This window comes from Budorcas taxicolor, chromosome 14 (genome assembly GCF_023091745.1).
Source record: "Budorcas taxicolor isolate Tak-1 chromosome 14, Takin1.1, whole genome shotgun sequence".
NCBI classification, from domain to species: Eukaryota; Metazoa; Chordata; class Mammalia; order Artiodactyla; family Bovidae; genus Budorcas; species Budorcas taxicolor.
The window spans coordinates 93,730,048-93,751,231 of record NC_068923.1 but is presented as its reverse complement, the minus strand read 5'-3'; the positions used below and the strand labels follow the sequence as shown (position 1 = coordinate 93,751,231).

The following is a 21,184-nucleotide window of genomic DNA, read 5'->3' as shown; positions in this document are numbered from 1 at the left end:
CAAAAGCACAGCCCTTACTTTGATTAATGAGTATAAAATTAGAGCTGGTGATTGATAGTCTTTTGTGAAACATGAATGCATGAAGACATTAAAAAACAGAACGAACTGTCAGGTAATGGTGTCGCGGCAAGGGGTTCCCTTGTATGGCGGTAGGTGGGCTGACTTGGCTCCGCCTCAGCTGGTGGACGGAACACAGGGAGGGACCTGGCGGCTTCTCCGCTTCCGTGACTTTGTGCAGTTGTTGCCTCGAGTGTGCTGCCTGAGTCACCTGGCTGGAGGCTGGCTTGGAAGCGGTCTGTATCCTTCTGGCAAACCGTTTGCACTGCTTGTGGGCCCATGTAGTTGAGGTGGCCTGATGTGTCATTTTGAGGAGACTCCAAATCTGTATCATCTCTTTGTGCTGGGCCTGGCTCACTTGGAAATCTCCCATTCGATTCTTTACAAAAGTCTCTACTTAACTTTCATCTCTAACTTATCTGCTTTCCTGAAGCCCTGTGCATGCATGCTAAATCGCTTCTGTCCTGTCCAACTCTTTGCGACCCCATGGACTATAGCCCGCCAGGCTCCTCTGTCCATGGGATTCTCCAGGCAAGAATACTGGAGTGGATTGCCATCCCCTCCTCCAGGGGATCTTCCCAACCCAGGAATCGAACCTGAGTCTCTTATGTCTCCTGTGTTGACAAATGGGTTCTTTACCACTAGCACCACCTGGGGAGCCCCCTGAAGCCCTGTTTGTCCACACAAATATTTGCTTTAAATTTTTCTTGCTTAATCACCAGTTCAAACTTTATAAATTGTCCCGTTGCAATCATTATGCAGATTTCTATTACCTTATATATTGAAAGGCTTTTTAAGATTAATCTGAAAGAGCACCGTCTACCCATGGTGGCGCTAGTGAGTGTCCACCTGCCAGCGCGGGAGACAGAGCAGAGGTGGGTTCGATCCCTGGATGGGGAAGATCCCCTGGAGGAGGGCATGGCAACCCGCCCACTCCCATGGACAGAGGAGCCTGGAGGGCTACAGTCCATGGGGTCGCACAGAGTTGGACACGACTGAGGAGGGCCTTAACATGCAGTCTCAACAGATTAAGTCACGGGGAAGTGTGGTTAGAACAAAAACCATTTGTAAACTGGAGAGAGCCTACTCAAGCTTTCAAAATGTAAAATATAGGGTAAATGATGGAATGACTAGGTTAGTTAACGAACGACTCTCAGTCCGTCCACCAACGTCAGTTTAATGAAGGCTTCCCAGTGTTTCTCCTGTTCACAGGTAGACTCCTGAAGGGCCAAGGTGACGCTATTCGGCGCAGGGGGTCATTTGTCAGAGTCTGTTCCTTTACGAGTGCCTGCTATGGGAGAGGCTGAGCTGAGGGTTTTCACACTCCATTTGGACCACCACAGGGCCACAGTGCGGATGGCACTGTCTTCCTTTGATAGGAGTGAAGTAGATGAAGGAACTGGCCTTGAGGCAAACACACTGTAGATGATAGGGTGATGCACATACTAATTACTATTAGTTAGAAAATAATTTAAAAATTACGAAGACTTTTTTCAGTACATGCTTATTATAGAAAAGAGAGAGAATACAGATTCATGATAGGAAGGAAATAAGATTGCTTCATAATTCCATCAAGTAGATAACCATGACTATGATTTTATTTTTTCTGTATACAATGCATAAATGTTGAATACATTTTTACTTCTAAAAGTGAGATAGTACTATCTTGAAGTATGCTTATTTTAATTATACCATGAATATCTTTAAATCTTCTGTAACATCGCTTTATTGGGTACAATACAGTCTACTTTTTATCTATCATAAAATATTTGACAAAATCTCCTCAGCACTGGAAACTGGCTGACATGTTCAAGATAAATGTGATGTATATCCTTTAAGCAAAATTTTTAAACATCATATACATTTCTTCATTGCTCCAACTCTAGTGAAAATACATAAAAAAAGCAACTATATCTGATTACTAGTGAGGTTGAAGTATTTACATTTTACTGTATATTTGAATTTTTCTTAACCTTTACTTTAAATGCTAAATATTAAAATTAGCCCAAACAAGACAAAACTGTGATATGGTGCTCTTATTGTATCCCCTCTAAAGGAAGAAGAGAAACATGGTTCTCTCTGATTATAAATTACTTTTGGAATGAAAAACAAATTATCTGGATGAGACAGCTGGGCCCATGAAGTGTATTTCTGATGCTTGTCACAGTAGTACACCTGGGATCATGCGTTTCTGGTGTTCATTTTAGCACTGCTAACATACGAGGCCCTGACAGGGTTTAGATCAATGTAGACTAGGCAGCGGGTGTGAAGAACAGTTAATCCTTATGAATCTGACTTGAGTTCTGCAAGGCAGACCGCTCCTCTGAATTTTGGATGCCTGCTTGAGAGCTCCACTTGGATGACCTATCGTATTTCAAATCCAGTGTGTCCCAAGCTGAATCGAGCCCCTAAACCCCCCTCTTCCTGCATTATTCTCTTCCTCAGTTGGCAGCACAACCCACAGGAAGTATCAATCCCCAAGACTTACATTTTTCTTTCAAATACCTCTATTTTCTCTACTATTATCCTAACTTAGGTTATTCAATAAATATTTTGAGCATCTGCCATTTCTTTCTAAGCTTGGTAGTTGTGGGGCAGGCAGGGATTAGAGGAAAATAGGCAAAGCCTTGCCTTTTGGGGCAAGCTTTGGGGAGGCGGGCAAGTGGAACAGGAAATAAGAAAATAAGAAAATTGACATGGAAATGACTGTTTTGAGGACCATTTTAAGTTGCCTGAAGAGGAAACATTTAACCTGAGACTTGGAGGAGAGGAGCCAGGTAGGACTTGGGGTATGGCTCTCTAGACAGGGGTTATGGGAAGGTGGCCTGTAGCGGGCGTTAGGGAGAGGGGTGGCACAGTGGAGCCATGTTTGGAGACCTCAGAGAGAGGTTTGGGCATTATAATATTAAAAGTGATGAGGAATCTTTGAAAATGTTTAGGTAGAGAAAAAAACATGGTATGATTAATGTTTTTCAAAAAGAACAGCAAGGCTGCTCTGGGAGACTGGATTAAAGTGGGGCAAAGGTGGAAGCTGACAGACCCTCCCAGTGCTGTATTTCATGAGGGGTTTTTGTGGTTCTGGTCAGGGCGATGGCAGTGGAGACGAAGAGAACTGGATAGATTCAAGGCATAAGACAAGCGATCTGCTGTCACCTCCAAGCTCAGAATACAGACATAATTTACCCACTCAAGTTTCCCATGTTCTCTATAGAACGGGCTCACCAACGTCTGTGATAAGCTGAATGTTCACGGCTGGCTGCTTAGAACACCTGCACTCGTGTGTGACTGATTACCAAACTATCAGTTTTGTTTTCAAAATTGTATCAGCCATACTTAAACTAAGTTTAAATATATTTATTAATAGTATATAAAGCAGTGAAATATGAGATAAATAATTATTTCTGGGAAAAACCAGGTCAGATGACACTTGGTAAAATAAAGGCAAAATAACTGTACAGGACTGAAGAAAACAGTAAGAAAATATGTTTCACGTCACAGGATCCAAACCAAAGCTAAGATTCAGACAAAAGTGCTAGGGGTGTGGCTTATCAAGAGAGAGAACCAGGAACTCTCATCCTAGTGAAGCTATACCAAGTAAAAGTTTGAACCGCTGTCAGAACATTAGTAAATGAAGATACAGTATGTGCCCTACATTAAAACGCCTACCGGGTGTATCGCAGTATGTGTCTCTGATCTATTACATCAGGGAGGTGGACTTTTGCATTTTGTAGCTGTTTCTAAGGCATGGGAAGAGGGAGGGAGAATTAGGGCTAATACTTGCGTCTTGTGCAGGCTGGAGCTGACACTTGGCTTGGTGTGCCCTTGCGTTCCACCTGAAAAAGCAGCTAAAGCACTGGGCTTCTGCTGCTTGTCTCATTTGCCCCCTTCCAGTCCTCTCATTCCCGCAGTTCATCACAAATATCTCTATTTTCACGTTTACCTCATGCTGCTATAGATAATAAAAAAACCCACTCACTCTAAACTCCTGGAAGGGATCACATACTTCTCAACCATTTTTATAACCCAGAGAAGATACACAGTAGATATTCAGTGTTGTTGAATGAACAAATGAAAGAATAGGCTGGGTTTTTTTTTTTTTTAAGTCTATCTCCTTTTATCTTTTGAACTGAGAAAAATCTTTGTAGACATGTAATGATGTCATATTCATTCCATACTGTTCGGAACTGAATGTTCACGTTCTTCCCAAATTCATATATTGAAGTCCTACCGCCCGAGTGTTGCCTGTGTTTGTAAATGGAGCCTCTGGCTTCTGAAGTGGCTCAGTAGCAAAGAATCCATCTGCAATGCAGAAGCCGTGGGTCCGATCCCTGGATTGAGAAGATCCCCTGGAGCAGAAAGCGGCAACGCACTCCAGAATTCTTGCCTGGGAAATCCCATGGACAGAGGAGCCTGCTGGGTTATAGTCCAGGGGTTTGCAAGGAGTCAGACACGACTGAGCACACACACGCACACGCACGCATACTCACAGGGGAGTAATGAAGTTTAAACGAGGTCGCAAGGGTAGGCCCTGATCCAACAGGACTACTGTACTTATGAGAGACACCCTGAGGGCGGGCCACGTGAAGCCACAATGAGAAGGCAGCTGACTGCAACCCCAGGGACAGTCTTCATCGGACACCAACCCTGCCGGCCCCTAGATCTTGGTGCCCAGCCTCCACTGTACATTCATTGCTTCAGGCATCCAGTCTGTGGTGGTGTTTTAGTTACCTGACCAGACTAATATCTATACATAGAATAATAGATCTTTTCATTCCTATTTGTCAAAAGGAGCCTCAAATGTAAAGCGACCTTTGATATGTCTAATAGATTTCATATCTTCCCTCTAGCTTTCAAAGCTTTTTTCTCCTTTTTTTCTTTGGTGATATACAGTATCATCACAGGAAGGGTTTTTATCTTCTCCTGAAGCTTACAACCTACAATCCAAATTTAAGATAACTTTTATCTTGGCATAATTAACAAAAAGCTACAACTCAGGGTGGTTTGACAAGTAGCTGGAGTCTCTGTGATTCTCTTCCTCTTCCCCCATGCTTGTCACACACCTCATTTGCAATGTGGTTTTCGTGATACCCCTGGATAGCACCTGAGGTCAAAACGGGAGGAAGCTGGAGAGGCTAGGTCAGTGACATGTTTACCTTCTTACAAGAAAAGCGAGCCGTCTCCCAGAAGCTACCAGCGAACGCCCATGTGTGTCACTGACTGTATGTGTCACAGGCTCAAACCGAGCTGCAAGGGGAGCTGAGACAAGTTTCTTCAGTTCTTATTTTGGAGGTGGCGAAGAGGAGGAACGGGAAATACCTGTTGGGTTAGTCATTGCATATTTGTTATATAGGGAACTGGAAAACTAGACTGGCGGATCAGGTCATTCTTGACTTCTCTGCTCATGAGCTTCATCTCCCCAGGATGGGCTTTGTATTTCACACTGCAGCAAAGGAGTTCAGGTACTGACACTAGTGACCCTTTGAGTATAATTAGCTGGTTGCAAACATTTCACTAGGACATTTCAAGTCTGTATCTAGTCTTCCCTGCATCTAAAATGCTCCCTTTCATCTACTGAGTATACATTGGCTGTATTTTTAATTATTTATCTGGAGATAACACAACACTGTTCTATTGGGTTGGCCAAAAATTTCATTCAGGTTTTTCTGTAATATCTTATGGAAAAGATCACTTTTGTCACTTTCTGATATTTATCACTTTTCTGTCAGTGAGAAATATCAAAATGGTAAGTAGCACCTGCTCTAATTTGAGGCAACAGTTAAAACCGTAACTTGAGTTTATTAATATTGTGCTCTGGCCAAGAAGCTACCAATAGCTACCAACAGACAGCATGTCTAAATTTGCACTCACGTTTATTGATTTTACTCAAAGGCACCTTTTAAAGTAATTTGTATAGTTACTGGTATCACTTAAGGGTGCAAGAATTGTTTCAGTGCAGGCTATGGCAAGTTCTTATCTAACGGAGTCTAAAATATTCAGGCCTGAGACTTTACTGGAACAAAAATACATCTGCTCTAATTGAATAAGTTAAATAGTGAAGAAAATTGGAGTTAAGAGAAAATGAGAGAAAAATAAAGTCATATTCACTACACAAAAGCACAACTCATAAGCTTCTAACAGTAGCTATGGGTGAACCACAATTTGGCTTACAGCTGCCCAGAAAACAAAACAAGATAGTACTATAGTCTTTAAGATAAAAACAAATCACTTGTTTAGGAGAAGCACAGGTTTTACTGGAACTGAGACCTAAGAGAATTCTCTCCCATGAGTTCTCATAACAGGTACACAATGTGACAGAGAAGACATCAGTTTTAAACACACATGTATTGAAAATACAAGTTTTGGTGACTGTTTCTGCCAGTACAAGCCAATAGCATCTAAACAAACAGCAACGGAACAAAGCTACTTCTACGAAGAACCAAAATGTGGACCAAATATGTAGCTCTTTGAAAATCTGCCAGAAAATTTAGATTCCTTTCTTTACTATTTGGGAATACAAACTTGTTTTAACATCACTGGAAGTAATAAAAACCCATTTCAAAAACAGACTAATTATTCTTGGACCTAAGGCCACTGTTTCCTTCGTTCACAGACATGTGCAGTAAACTACATGGTTTATCTCAGGACAGTGTTTCCTTCCTTTAAAGAAACATTTGTTGATTTAAAAAAAAATAGCTGTTGCTGATTTGGCTGTGCTGCGTCTCAGTTGTGGCAGGCGGAGTCTTTAGTTGTGGCACGTAGGTTCTTCGTGGTGGCGTGTGGGAGTAGCTCCCTCACCAGAGACTGAACCTAGGACCCAGCACTGGAGTGCAGAGTCATGGCCACTGGGGATGTCCCCGACCATGGTTTTCTAAATGAATGTGCTTTAAATGGCTAATCTAAGTTTAGTAGATAGAACACATTCTAAATGCTGAATTTTATGGTTGTGTTTCTTATACATGGACTTAATTTTCAAAAGGTTAAAAAACTATTCACAGAATGTTTTCTGTTTCAGTTATGTTCAAATTTTTTATTGATATTGGTTACATTTGAAGTGCACTGCACCTATTCAGAGAGCCTTAAAGTGATCAGTAATATAAAGCATAAACTTAACAGGAAAATCACAGACTCAGTCCCCATCTGTGCAACACAGCAGACGCAGCTGCCAGCAAATGTCCCCGTGTGCCACTGATGATATATGCCGCAGTCTCAAGCCCGGCTGCAAGGGGAGCCGAGAAAACAAGCTTCCCCAGCTCTCATTTTGGAGCTGGCGAAGAAGAGGAATGCAAATACCTGTTGGGTTAGTCACTACAGTCCACTACAGTTCAATTTACAGTAATTGCAGGGACAATAAGAACACAGAAACTAGAGGGGAAAAATGGCATTCATGATCTGACGAGACAGCTACTATTTCCTGAAAAAATAATTTACTAAATGAATATAATACTGGAAATAAAATGCATTATAAAAGTAAAAAAAATTAAATTCTAAATACATATAAATAATAGTGATTCCCCTAATTAACAAGAGTTTTTCTTCAACCATTTAAGTTTTAAATACAATCTTCTGAAAGGCCAGATTTTGAAAGTGTATGGTTCACTTTAAAACAGACATATATGTAGCACTATAATACCTGAAATTTATTATCATGTTTTATTAGACTAAAAATGGTATTAATTTAAATGATTGTTCTCTTTAAGTCTTTTTAAACATTTTGAAATGAACAAGGAGGCCATTTTATTATACTCTTTCTGTTTCCCAGGATAGGAAACATATTTCTAATACAATTTGTCGAAAATATTCTGAGATAAAGCATACCTGTCCATTTTGATGAAAACTTTAAAAAAGTTTTGGTACTTTGGTAAAAAGCAGTCTCCTTTTTAGGTCAAAGACTAACAATAGCCATTGTATCTGTTTATCTATGTCAGTAGAATTTTAAACAACTGCACCTTAATATGCTGTATGTCAAGACACTGATAAATTGTAGAGGAGGGAAAAAATGGAGATTGTTATTCTAATTCCCCAATAAGTTTCCTTCAGTTTTTAGAAAGCATATGCAGTTCAATATACCAACTGGAATTTCAAAATGCTAGAATGATTTATTAACGGCAATATGCAAAACAGTAGAAATATAAAATAAAATGAGTAACTTCATACTATAAAACGAAACAAGGCACTTTGGACAACTATATGCAAAGCTGAAATAAACATCTTTTTCATAAAGCAGACTCAAAGGACTATAGACTTTTGTAAAAGGTGAAATAGTGAAGGCACTATATAATTCTTTTTCCTAACTCCACTTACTAAAGAAATTCACCAATTAAACTTGGCACAAAGGAGTTTAATTATCATAAAGTGCATCACTTAGCTAAATATATTAAGAAGAAAATCAGCATCAAGACATTATAGCAACATGTTTACATGTACAGAAATAAAAAGGCAATGCCAGGAGCTGACACAGGAACTCTGCAGGGTATATGGCTTTTTCTCTTATTTTTTGTATTTTTTTGTATGACTGCCTATTTGCTTAGAATCTGTATTTTCAAAGGAGTATGCCCTGATTAGCTAAAAGAGGTAGTGTTCTGAAAAAGGCAAACCCATTGATTCTATAGGTAGAGATTTAAGATAAAGATTACATGGAAAATAAATAAGTGTAACATGTAATACACTGGTACACTTATTATAGTATTTGGATATTAATGAATTTGCTTTTCAAATCAAAGCTATTTTATCACTTTAGCTATGTTATTATAGCTCTTTCAGAGTTTTGCTTTGGTACTAGAAAGTTTTCTTCTTCTTGTAAATACTAACATTCCAAATAAGCAACTTTCATTTAGAGATGATAAACATGTCAATATTTAAAACTCATCTTTACCACTCATTTAAACCATTAATAAAAATATATCAGGTCAGAGACACAAGGAAGTATATATTCAACAGACAGCAACATGCAATTTATGCCCACTGAACTAATACAAGTGGCGATTTAAACACATACACACACAGTGTGCTCACCCATGTTAGTCTGGATCAATATATTGGCAAAATACCAAAATAATTTATGTGCAGTATTTAAGGATGTGGGCCTTGATGACAGAACTCTTAACTAGATTTTTTTTCAGTGTATTAAATACAAAGTTTGTCTAAAAGACAATTTAAAGCAACAGTGAATATATTTCCTACACCAATAAATTAAATTTTCCTTTATGTAAACTTTATACATGTGCAATCTAGCTGTTTAATGTGGACGCTTCAGTCTCTTTTTTCTTTTTAAATATTTGTCACTCTCTTCTAAATTCACAGGGACATGAAAATGGAAGGAGCCACTGGAGCTGCATCAGTCCTCTGCATGATATGCCACTTCTGCTACTTCTATGTCTGAGGTGGAACTTCTCGGTTCACTAAAGCTTGAGTGTCGCTTATTATCAGCCCTGCAATAAAAGAGAAACGCAATGAAGAGACCAGATGCACACTACTTCACCTATTACCTTATAATTTTTTTTTTACCTCCTGTAAAGAATATTAAATGGAAAAATACTCAATAAAAAAGAATATCTAAATATTCAATCAGAAATTTAATAAAGTTATCATTGCCAGATAACACCTTTGGGGATTTATTTTTAACTCTTTCAGCTTTCTGACCTACTATTTTTCAATAAAAATCTAGTTTGTAATGACCTTTACCAACATAAAATTTGTTCTCATGGTTATAAGCTTAACGACTATCACTGAAGTATTAATGATGACCTGGATTTATACACAATACACATTCTCTGTGTGTTCAAATATACTATCTATTCATGACTCCTATTATGTAGACAGGGTGGATGTTATGACAGTGCCCCACGCTGGCACGGAAAAGCCTGACACTGAGAGAGATTAAAGGGACTTGTCAAGGTTACAAAATCAACGAATTAACCGAGTCACACCCCTGTTAATTCAGACATATCTTCAAAATGAGTAATAAACTGTACAGCCTGGATAACACAGGCCCACTTTTAGGGGCAGCCTAGACTATGTCGTCTCCCTGTGTTTGCTCATCAGAGCCATGGTACAATGATCCTGAATTCACAAAAACAGGTCCCACAGAGCATGACTATTTCCCGCCAACTACTCAGATGATTAGGCTACAGTAAGCCAAACCTTATATACCTAGATTCTTCATCCAGGGCACCCTGATCAACCTCAAGCGCAGAGGGCTCCACCTTCAGGGTCTGTCTGCCGTCTGTTCCTGATGTAAGCAGCGACTCTTCAGGTTTCAGAGATAATGTCCTAGAGGTAAAGTACAGTGACAAGTTGTTTTCTATGAATAAAATAAGTATATATTTATTGTTGTTGATGCACGTAGCTTTAGCAGCTTTTAGCTGCTCTAAGTGGAGTCATATACTTAATAAACTGCTGACTCTAAGTGTCAACAGTGAAATCAGTACTTATGATTAATTTAAAATGATTTTAACATCAATTTGATATATGCTGACAAGAAGGGAAACTAGAAGTTTCAATATGTGAAAAGTTGGTATAAATGACTAGAAACAAACATATAATTTAAATAGGTTAAAATAAATAATGTTTGCCTTGGTGAACAGCTAGCTTTATTTTCCTGGTATTTCCTATCCTTCAAATTTTCAGCCTTCTAAATAAATAATCAGACAATAATTTTCCCCATCTATGAGGATGTACACCATGAGTCTAAGACTTCTGGAGTCAGAAATTTCCTAAATGGACAAAAGGTATTTAGTCCAGAGTACTGAGCTGAACTTGTTGGACTGAAAATGCAGTCCACAGCACATACCTGATTCTGTTTTCTAGAGTGTCTATAAGAAGTTGCTTCTCACTGAGCAGTTTCTTCAGTGATTCCAACTCTTTTTGTTTTTCAAGTAGTTCTTTTTGAAAACGGTAGTTTGTCTCTTCTAAAGTTTCACAGAAAGCCTTAAAAACAAACAGCAAATAGAAACCACATGCAAAAAGCGAATAACATGAACTACTTCTGCAGTACACTGCTGAAGAGTGTACCTGAAGAGTTCAAGAACACAGGTAATCAAGATAATATGGATACAACCCAGGTGCTTTGCTCTCTACTCTCACCTTTTTAGGTCTCTGCTACCTTGGCTCCCACTTACTGGGGAAATCATAGATAAATACAAGTCCCTTTTCCTGAGAACTATTAAATAGTAAGTCAGGGTGCCAGAAATGAACACGTGATATGTCTCCAGTGTACAACTTGGAGAAAATTACCAATAACCACTGTTTTAGTTTCTATTCTCCTCATTCTGCTTTTGCCCACTCTGAGATGATTAAACTTAAAAAACAAAATGGAAACAAACTGTGATTATTGATTCCATTTGTGTTAGCTCAGAAGACATATCTGATAATCAGAATTTCCATTATAGTACCTTCAATATTATTTCCCCTTACTTCTCCTGTCATTATATTCATGCTAGGACATTTTATCCTTTTTAATAGGAAGCTAAACTACTGAAATAAAAATTAAAATCATACTGACATGAACAATGATGTCATGAAAAAATCTGGGTCACTTACACACTGAGGTTTTCTTTTCAGTATTGCTGATCAATTCTTTGAATGATCTCTTGTTATCTATCATTCCCTGTCTCCTGTGTGACTGTTTGAATCCTTCATTCCTGCAAACTCCCTACAGTATGTTACTCCTGGTTATCCCAAGCCCAGCAGATGATCTTTATTCCCATCCCAGAAAAAAAATGCTACCCTCCCAGAATCCTTTGGATGAAATTTTTTATCATCAAAATTTACCCCCTCCCTCCCATCCCTACCTATGGCCAAATTAGTCACTAAGAGTCTTACTCTCTTTTCTATACTAACTGTGCCAAGGCAAATGCTAATAATGACTTCTAATTGTCAAATCCAAAATGCTGGTTTTCTCAACTACACAGCATCTCACTATACTTAAAAAGTAAAAAAAAAAAAACAGTGAGATTTCTACTCGTTCTTTGCATGTGGGCATTCGCAGTTTTGTCCTTGATTATATATTCTCTTGCTCTATATGACATCCTTGGGCAATGACTGTTAGCACTTCAACTATAACCTATGCTATTTGCTATCAACTTCCTTTTTTTTCCCCCTGCTAATCTCCAGCCCAGACCTTTCCTGAGTACATAGTTGTCATTCATATGCCTATTGGTCCTCTTCAATTGGATGGACCAACAGTAGGTTAGAATGCACTCCCAAGGGAACATCTGCTCTACCTCCTAATCCCGAATCACCAAATCCACCAGGCAGGCCTCTTAGATCATGGCATTTTGCTGCTTTCTACGACCCAGGCAGCCCAGTCTTTTCCACTCCCCTCTTCTCCTCCTCTTCCGCTGACTCATTAACATCTTGTATGTGTTTGTCATTTACTCATTTCTACTCTGCAGTACTGGCAGCATAAGGATAATTAATGAGGTCAATGAAAGAAGATAGTCCAGACGTGAACCCTGTTCTTTCACATTCACCTGGACTTTTGATAAAGGTGCCAATATAACTCAACACAGGGCACTGACGATTAAATATTTATAGAAACTCAGGATCATTATTTCACACCTTATACAAAATTAGCTCAGGATGGATGTAAGAGTTAAAACTATAAAGCTTCTAGAAAAAAAATAGGAGAAAATACTTGTGGTCATATGTTAGGCACAGTTCTTGTGATACAATACCAAAAGCATAAGCCAAAATAGAAAAGTGATAAAATGAATATCTTAATAATTAAAAACATTAGTACTTCAAAATATACCATTGAGAAGATAAAAAGACACATACAGACTATGAGAAAATATATGCAAAAAATGTATTCGATAAAGGACTTGTATCTAAAGAATTCTCACAACTCAGTAAGACAAACAATCCAACTAAAAAAATAAGCAAAAAGCTTCATCAAGGAAAACATACAAATGGCATAAAAAGCACATGAAAAAGCAATTAACATGAAAATCATTACAGAAATAAAATTCAAAGTTTAATGAAAGACCATGACATATCTACAAGAAAGGCTATAATCCAAAAGACAGATAACACCTAATGCCTGTGAGGATCTGGAGAAACTGGAACTCTCATACACGGCAAGTGGGAACGTAAAATGGTACAGCCACTTGAGAAAATTCTGCTTCTTAAAAAAAGTTAACATAAATGTTTGGTTATATGGCAAATTATGTTTGCCATATAACCAGACATTCTACTCTCAGGAACCAACCTAAGAGAAAAGAAGACATCTGTCCACATAAAGTCTTCTTGAAATTGTTCATAGCTGCATTATTCATAATAGTACAAAGCTGGAAATAATCCAAATATCCCTCAGCTGGTGACTGGATAAACAAAATGTGGTACATGTATCCAGTGGAAAACCATTCAATAATAAAAAGTAATGAAACACTGAGAGACTGTAACATGGATGGGCTTCCCAGGTGACACTCCCCAGGGGTAAAGAATTTGCCTGCCAGTGCAGGAGATGCAAGAGACCTGGGTTCAAGCCCTGGGTTGGGAAGCTCCCTGGAGTAGAAAATGGCAACCCACTCCAGTATTTCTGCCTGAAAAATTTCACGGACAGACGAGCCTGGTGGGCCACAGTCCATGGGGTCACAGAGTCTGACGTGACTGAGAGACTGGGCACATCATTAGCACACATAACACGGATGGTGCTCAGAAGCATTATGTTAAATTATGCATATTGTACATATGGTATTATGTATTTATATAGACACATATACATTTACATGCACGTGAGTTGGTGATGGACAGGGAAGCCTGGCGTGCTGCAGTCCATGGGGTCGCAAAGAGTCGGACACGACTGAGTGACTGAACTGAACTGATACATATTTATATACACACATGTGTGTAAGTTGTTTTAGTAGTGTTCAATTCTTTACAACCCTGTGGACTGTGGCTGCCAGGCTCCTCTGTCCACGGGATTCTCCAAGCAAGAATACTGGAATGGGTTGCTATGCCCTCCTCCAGGGGATCTTCCCCATTCAGGGATGAAACCGGTGTCTCCTGCATCGCAAGCAGACTCTTTACTGCTGAGCCGCTGGGGAAGCACTGTATATACACGGTATGGTTCTATCTGCATGAAATAACCAGAAAAGAGATTCGCAGAGACTGAGAGCAGGACAGTAGTCATCTGAGGCTGGCACTGCAAGATGGCTTGTAGAATTTTTTTTGAGGTCGTGGAAATTTCTAAAACTGTAGTATGTTAATGAAGGCACAACTCTACAAATTTACTAAAAGTTATTAAGTTGTACATTTACAATGAAATAGCAAATAATAAATTCTATGGATGAAAATTTTACTTCAATAAAGCTGTTTTTTAAAAAAGCTATGGCATTCTTCTAACACAAAAAACTGACTCAGTTTAACTGAAAACATTAACAATTAAATCTGTTACACTTAAAAGTCATTAAACACTTAGGGAAAAACTTGCATAAAATCCTAGCTAATTTATTATTATCAAATCTGTGAATCTAGCCAATTTCTTCAAGAAATAGGCCACTCTAAACGTCAATTAGCGTAATTTGAGTAGCATCAAGCTTGAGCTGAACTGATAACAAGATAGTAACTTCAACTTCTAGAGATTAGTTTTTTGGATTTGATTTTAAATGTAGTTTCCTTACTTTGATACTTGGATGGAAGAAAATTCAACATACATATATTGCTTTTGAATGTAAAATAAATTTCCAAGTTGTTTTTTTTTTGTTTTCTGAAATGGTAAAAACACAGAAAATAAATGTAGGATTTAATTTTAGAGCTTCACTGACTATATGACATGTACAAAATTTTACTTTTTTTACCCGAATTAGGTCCATATACTTCAATGAAAGAAAGCTTTGACTCAAACATTAAAAGCCTTCTGTGCAAAACTACCAGCCTGAAATTGTAATTTTGCTGTTTGCTGTTCCATTCAAGAAACAATGCAGCTACTGTGTGGTATTATTTGCTCCTCTTTTCACGTGATATATGATACGGCACTTACCCTGCTTTCTTCTAAGCTATCAAATGGACCCGGTGGATCATCCAGACAAAGAAAGTCTCTCACTGCAAGGCTTTCAAAGGAAAAAAAAAAAAAAGCTGGGGTACAAATACGTTTACAAAAGACAGCAGAAAGTAAAAGTTATTCCGAAGTTATGGTGTTTTAAGTACGTTGGTTCTTCTGATAAGCAAGAAAATAAGCAAGATGGCTTATGTGTTTTCACACAGGTAACAAAATACAAATATAAAATCTATCGAAGATACAAAGATTTTAGGTTATTTCTAAGATCCTATGAACATAAACAGAGATTCTGAATTTGTTACATAGTTTATATGACATAAAACATAAATCTGAATAACAGTACAAGAGAGCAACTTAAATGGTGAACAGGCATAGCATTACGTTCAGAGAAATGTTAATTTGAACTAGTTTAAAAAAGTCATGACCTTGTTATGAAGAAATACAATTTCTAATTTATACATCATTGTTTCTTCTTCAGGAGATGATTCTAAAGTAATTACAAATTAAAGGTTTTTCTTGCAATTATGTTTATTATATTAATTTACTTAAATATTTTCTCTAGAGAGTTCAAGACAAAGATTTCTGACCATCCCATTTATGAAGTACCAAAAATTTCAAAATAATGAAATAGTATGGATAGTTATATGTACACTTTTCAACGATCAGAAACAGGTTAAGAAGGTAAAAACTGAACTTCCTTGTTATATGACATTCCTCTTTCTAAAAAGTAATTTGGGATTGAGAGACAGCTCTATGTGTGTGTTAAAAATGCAGATACTTAGTATGACTGGGCTTCCTCAGTGGCTCAGCAATAAAGAACTCAGCTGCAATACAGGAGATGGTCAGGAAGATCCCCCGGAGAAGGAAATGACAATCCACTCCAATATTCTTGCCTGGGAAACCCCCTGGGCAGAGGAGCCTGGTGGGCTATAGTCCATGGGGTTGCAAACAGTTGGACACAACTTAGCAACTAAACAAGAGTTCTACTCAAATGAAGTCCAACGGATTCTCTAATTTTTTTTTTCCACTATAATTCTAAGGTTATAGTCTATGTCCCACTTTGTTTAATCTGTGGCATAAGAATGAAATTTAAAACTGGCATCACAACTGTAATTTACAAAACACTTTTTTAACGGGCTCAATACATTTCTTCTGTTTCAATAGGACTCAGCTGATGGAGGGAGAGAGTTAATACTCTCAAGCTTTTTTTCTTATCCAAGAAAAGGGGCAGACAAGAATGTCTGATAGAGAGAAGTGTTTGAGAAAACAACTGCTTTATCAAAAATTCTGATCCTTTTTTCCTGCCTAGAAAATCAAGCTCTTCTCCCTTCTTGAGAATCATTGACTAGAGAACTTTACTTAGATTTGATAAACATTTGATTATGTGCCATGGCCTGCTCAGTGATTTTTTATATATCATCAATGTATGATTTACAAATAAATCAAGTAAATTCAAATAAAGTATAAGTACCAAAGAGTCTATATTATTAAATGACCTATGGATTAAATAAAAGTCAATTCTTTTAAAAAAGTTTTACTTGTTCACTGATAAGTTCAATATAACCCCTAATCTCTCTTCTGTATTCAATGCTTAATACTTTTCATTTGACCATGATAATAAAGGTAATATCAGGATAGGAGAGAAATCTATCTAGGAGAAAAGCCAATAATCTGGAATTGAAAGGTAAGAAAAGACCACCTTTCTGCTCTCTTTAGTACCTAAATTTTTAGAGTGGTTGGGAAATCCCTATTTTAAAATTGTGATCAATTGTTAACTTAATGTGACCAAAGATAAGGAAAGCAGAGATGGTATCCTTCAGCATTGTTTTTATCAGAGCAAATTTGCCCTGTAACTTAGACTCTTCCTTTGAGTCTCCTGAAAGTTTCCTTTAGAAGAGTTTCACTGTAGTTTTCAAATTTCTTAAAAAACTATTTCACTCAGTGAATCTTCACCTTCTATTTCATAATGTATTTTTTTTTCTTTCATGGGTATGTATTTGTTTTACATCCCAGTTTCCTAACAGACAAGTAATTTAAAGCTAAATGTGCTCTTTATCTCAAAATTTATATTAAAAAAAGCTAAAAATAATGCCTACAACTCATTAAAAGGTCAATAAAGTGCTAAGTAAAAAACATACTAAAATACTAGATACGAATTCTGTCAAAACCAAATTAAGCACAAAAAGTCGCTGCATGAAAAAATTAATGAGGGATTTCAGAAATGTTTTATCAGTTACTACTTCTCTTCAGTATTCTCAACTAGTAAAAAGAAAATAACAAAATGTGACATTGACTATAGCCCAGAGGACAGGGACTCTCAAGGCTGGTGGCAGTGAGGGGTCGTCGTGCAGGAGCTGGGCTGGTGGGTGTGAGGCTGAAGGGCTCATGCTTCTGTTCCTGTGGCGGATGTGTGGGCCTGGTTTACACCTTGATTATGGCTCACCTGGTTACTTTCAGCTCATTTGTGTCCCGACCTTCAGTTTTATTCCTTCTAACACGAAATGCTTCCAGAACAAATGTTTTATGTCTAACCCACCTTAAAACCCATCTGTGCGTCCTCTAACAAGAAAGAACAAAGCTGAGGTCTTGGTGTTGGCATAAAGTACCTGCGCACATTCAAACTTTAACCGCCTTCCTTATTTGACACTTCAGAAATGGTGTTGTCTCACGCCTGCCGCTATCATCCTGGTCCAGCCTCTCCTCTACATGCTACCAGGCTCAGTGCTCTTATACGCATTACGACACCACCTTGAAGACATCCCTTTCACGGGACTTCCACATGGTCTTATTAGTATTATCTGTTTAACTAAGCAGTCTTCTCTTCATCAAAAAGTAGATGACAAGTTTCAGGACTGTACAGAATCTGAACCAATTAATTAGCACAGCACAGAGTTAGTGTTCAAAAATAATGAATTTATTTGTGAGAACTATGCAATTAGGGAAAAAAAAAGGAATGAAACTCCTAAGAGCATCAGAACAAACTTCTATTCACTCTGTAGATAAATAATACAGCAGAACTCTCAGATTTGAGATGGATTTTAGTTTTCAACAGATATTCCTACTTTCATGAGAAAGTAAGCTTAGACAGCAAAATGTAAGACCAGAAGTCTTAAGAGTTAAAAGAAGGTTAGAATTTGGTTGCTTCTGATGGTATCACTTCAAGATTTATAAAGAAGCACAGCAAAAAGAATAAGAAACTTAGAGCTAAAAGGGGATATTTTTAGAGACCATTTAGTCTAATTACTTCATTTTCTAATTGGAGACATTGATTAAAATCAGTTAAGTAATTGCTTAAAATTATTTCACTACCAAGCTCAGGAAACTGAACTTTGCATAACATCTTTGAGACCCAATTAGGTAAGAGTTTACATGTATCTGAATACAACATATTTAGCTTTACTGCATTAAAAAGAAAACTATCCATAATTAAATGTCTACCGAACTAATGTTTTGCGTAAAAATCGCCCAACCAACCTTAGCAATAATGTGTTCATTCTCATGACCTGGCATTATATAAGCTATTGCTTATATCTAAGTTATTGCTTACATAACTGAGTTCCTTCATTCTCTAAAAATACTAAGGTTAACTCAGCCTCTCATGATAGTCTCTTTATATATAAAAACAACTTATACACATGAGAAGATATGAACATGTATAAAAAAGTTACTTTAGATATTCTTGCTCAAAATTTATAATTTACTGACTTTTACAACTAGAAGAGACCCCTAAGAAGTCATTAATTCAATATATCCCATGTAATAATTCCCTCTTTAATACCACTGCTAGTTACCTAGCCTAGTCTCTTCTAATACTTAAGGTAAACTCACTTACTCAAAAGGCAGAACACATTTCTATACCAGATAGCTTGAAAGGATATGTAACTTTTTTATCTGAGTTTAGGGGGGCTTCCTCTAACTTCTCATTTATTCTGAGTTTTACATGTTAGTCTTGCTGTTCAAAATGAGGTCCTAGGCCAGCGGCATCGGCATCACTGAGAAACCAGTTAGAAACGCCGCATCTCCACTCCAGACCTTGCTAATTCAGAACCTGCGTTTGAACATGATGTGCCCGACTGGAGAAGCCTGCCTTTAGAGCTAACTATCATCTGACTAACTCTTTTCTGGGTGTTCATGCATTCACTCATCTCGTCCACGCTTGGTCTTCACTGCTGCATGGTATTTAGCTGTGGAGAGCAGGGGCTACTCTGGGTGCGGGGGTCTCTCTTGTGGAGCATTCTGGGGCAGGTGGGCTTCAGCGGCTGCAGTTCCCAGACTCCAGGGCACAGGCTCACCAGCTGCAGCGCCTGGACTCAGTTGCCCCGAGGCGTGTGGGGACTTCCCGCATCAGGAATGAAACCTGTGTCTCCTGCACTGGCAGGAGGATTCTTTACCACTGAGCCACCAGGAAAGCCCTCATTTGACTAATTCTTTTCCCCATCACAAGCCTTTCAAACACCTGAATATGGTTATCATGTCTCTCCAAGTAAGTTTTCTTTTCAAGGGGTAAAGATTCTCATTTCTTTCAACTGATTCCTCATGTAAAATGTTTGGAAAGTATTTTTTTTAAATAGTGAGCTTCCGTTAATCCAGATATACCTGGACTTTTTTTCTTTTAAAATAGATGTAGAATTTAAAACACTGAATTCTGGCATTGAACCCCTTATAGATGAATGGTAATATAAGGAAAATATATATAATTTTAACTCTTGCATTTTAAAGCATTAAGAAGAAAAATCTGGTAAATCAGGATATATGTGTAGTAACTCTGAAAACATGGAGTAGTAAGATATTTGCTGTGCTGATTAAATGATGCAATTATTTCAAAATAGCAGGAGCCAGGATAAAACAACAGCTATATTTTAACTATACAGCTATGAGAGACCTTCCCCATCCATCCATCTTTACACATTTGACAAGCTAAGTTAGATGCTGTTTCGGGTACAGGACTGTGCCTGCTTGCTTCTGCATTTTGATGTAATATTCCTTCTCATTTGGAAAGTCCTTCTTTACTTTCTCTCTGTCAGTTCAAATATCAGTAATTCTTTAAAACCCAACTTAAATACCACCGTCTAGGAAGCCTCCTCTAACTCCTCCAGTTAAAAGTTTTCTCTTTTCTTCCCCTTCTGAAAAAGACAGATATCCAACTTTTAGTTTTTTGGTGTCTTCTTCCTATTTAGTTTTCTTAAATAAAGGATTAGCATCGAATGAACCTTTCTTTGTGTAGCTGCAATACCTTATCTACCATAAAAGACCTAAATAAACATTTATTGAACAAACAAAACCATTAAGAAATTTTATCATGAAAATATTAACATTTTTGTTTTATTCTGTATTCTCTAAATGTATCTGAAAATATTATTCTCTTAAAACACTTAAATCAACAATTCTTAAATCCCTCAGATCTCAACTGCGATGTGAGGTGCTAAGGAATCAAAAAGCAAAGTGAAAGAACTGCGTAAAGAATTAATATCATATCAAACAATTATTTGGCTGTATAGAGACAGTAACTTTCTATGCTGCCATTCCAACTGTGACAGGATGCTAACAGGCATACCAACAGGTAATGTAAACTAACTGACACTTTAAATAGTGATTCTTAAATATGCAATTTCATGTTTTTATAAAGAGCTGGGATTCTGTCTTTCCCCTTTCCTCCCTTGGAAGAGATTCACAGATGGACCCGTAATCTTAATTTGTCATTCATGGTCCTCAAACCCCACTCCCTACTTGCAGTGTTGTTTGGCTCACTGCAAACAGGACTGATCTTCCCCTTCTCTGAACTCCTTTTACTTTTACCATCTGTATCATGTCAAGTAGAAGTTTATAATCTCCCTTATTTTGTTAGAAGAGAAGCCGAATGTCTTCAAAGGAATTAAGATTAGTAAATAGATCCTCAATTTCTATTATACCCTTCTTAGTATGAAAAGGGACAAATTCTTAAGATATAGATTAATAACTCTTCCCTCTGCTGTCATGTTTTAAATACTAAGTAAGAAACTGCTCAAAATATGAAATAAAAAATGCTACTCATCACTCATGAAAGAGACAGTACCCTAGAGCAAACAAGGTTTCCATGCTCATCTTACTTCCATGGGGCGGCAGAGTTGGACGTGAATTAACGACTGAACA

The 21,184-nt window shown here is 37.7% G+C and overlaps 1 protein-coding gene across 2 annotated transcripts in view; it reads right to left on the bottom strand.

Annotated features, from left to right (window-relative positions):
• Positions 1-9,332: 9,332 nt before the first annotated feature.
• Positions 9,333-21,184, bottom strand: part of SNX16 (sorting nexin 16) — a 32,034-nt gene continuing 20,182 nt past the window's right edge. For both annotated transcript variants that reach the window (XM_052651889.1, XM_052651890.1), the window contains 4 exons: positions 15,038-15,107; positions 10,847-10,983; positions 10,207-10,326; positions 9,333-9,485 (listed from right to left, as the gene is read on the bottom strand). In XM_052651889.1, coding sequence (XP_052507849.1) covers positions 9,392-9,485; positions 10,207-10,326; positions 10,847-10,983; positions 15,038-15,107 — 421 coding nt within the window. In that variant the 3' untranslated portion in view covers positions 9,333-9,391. The remainder of the gene's footprint in view (positions 9,486-10,206; positions 10,327-10,846; positions 10,984-15,037; positions 15,108-21,184) is intronic.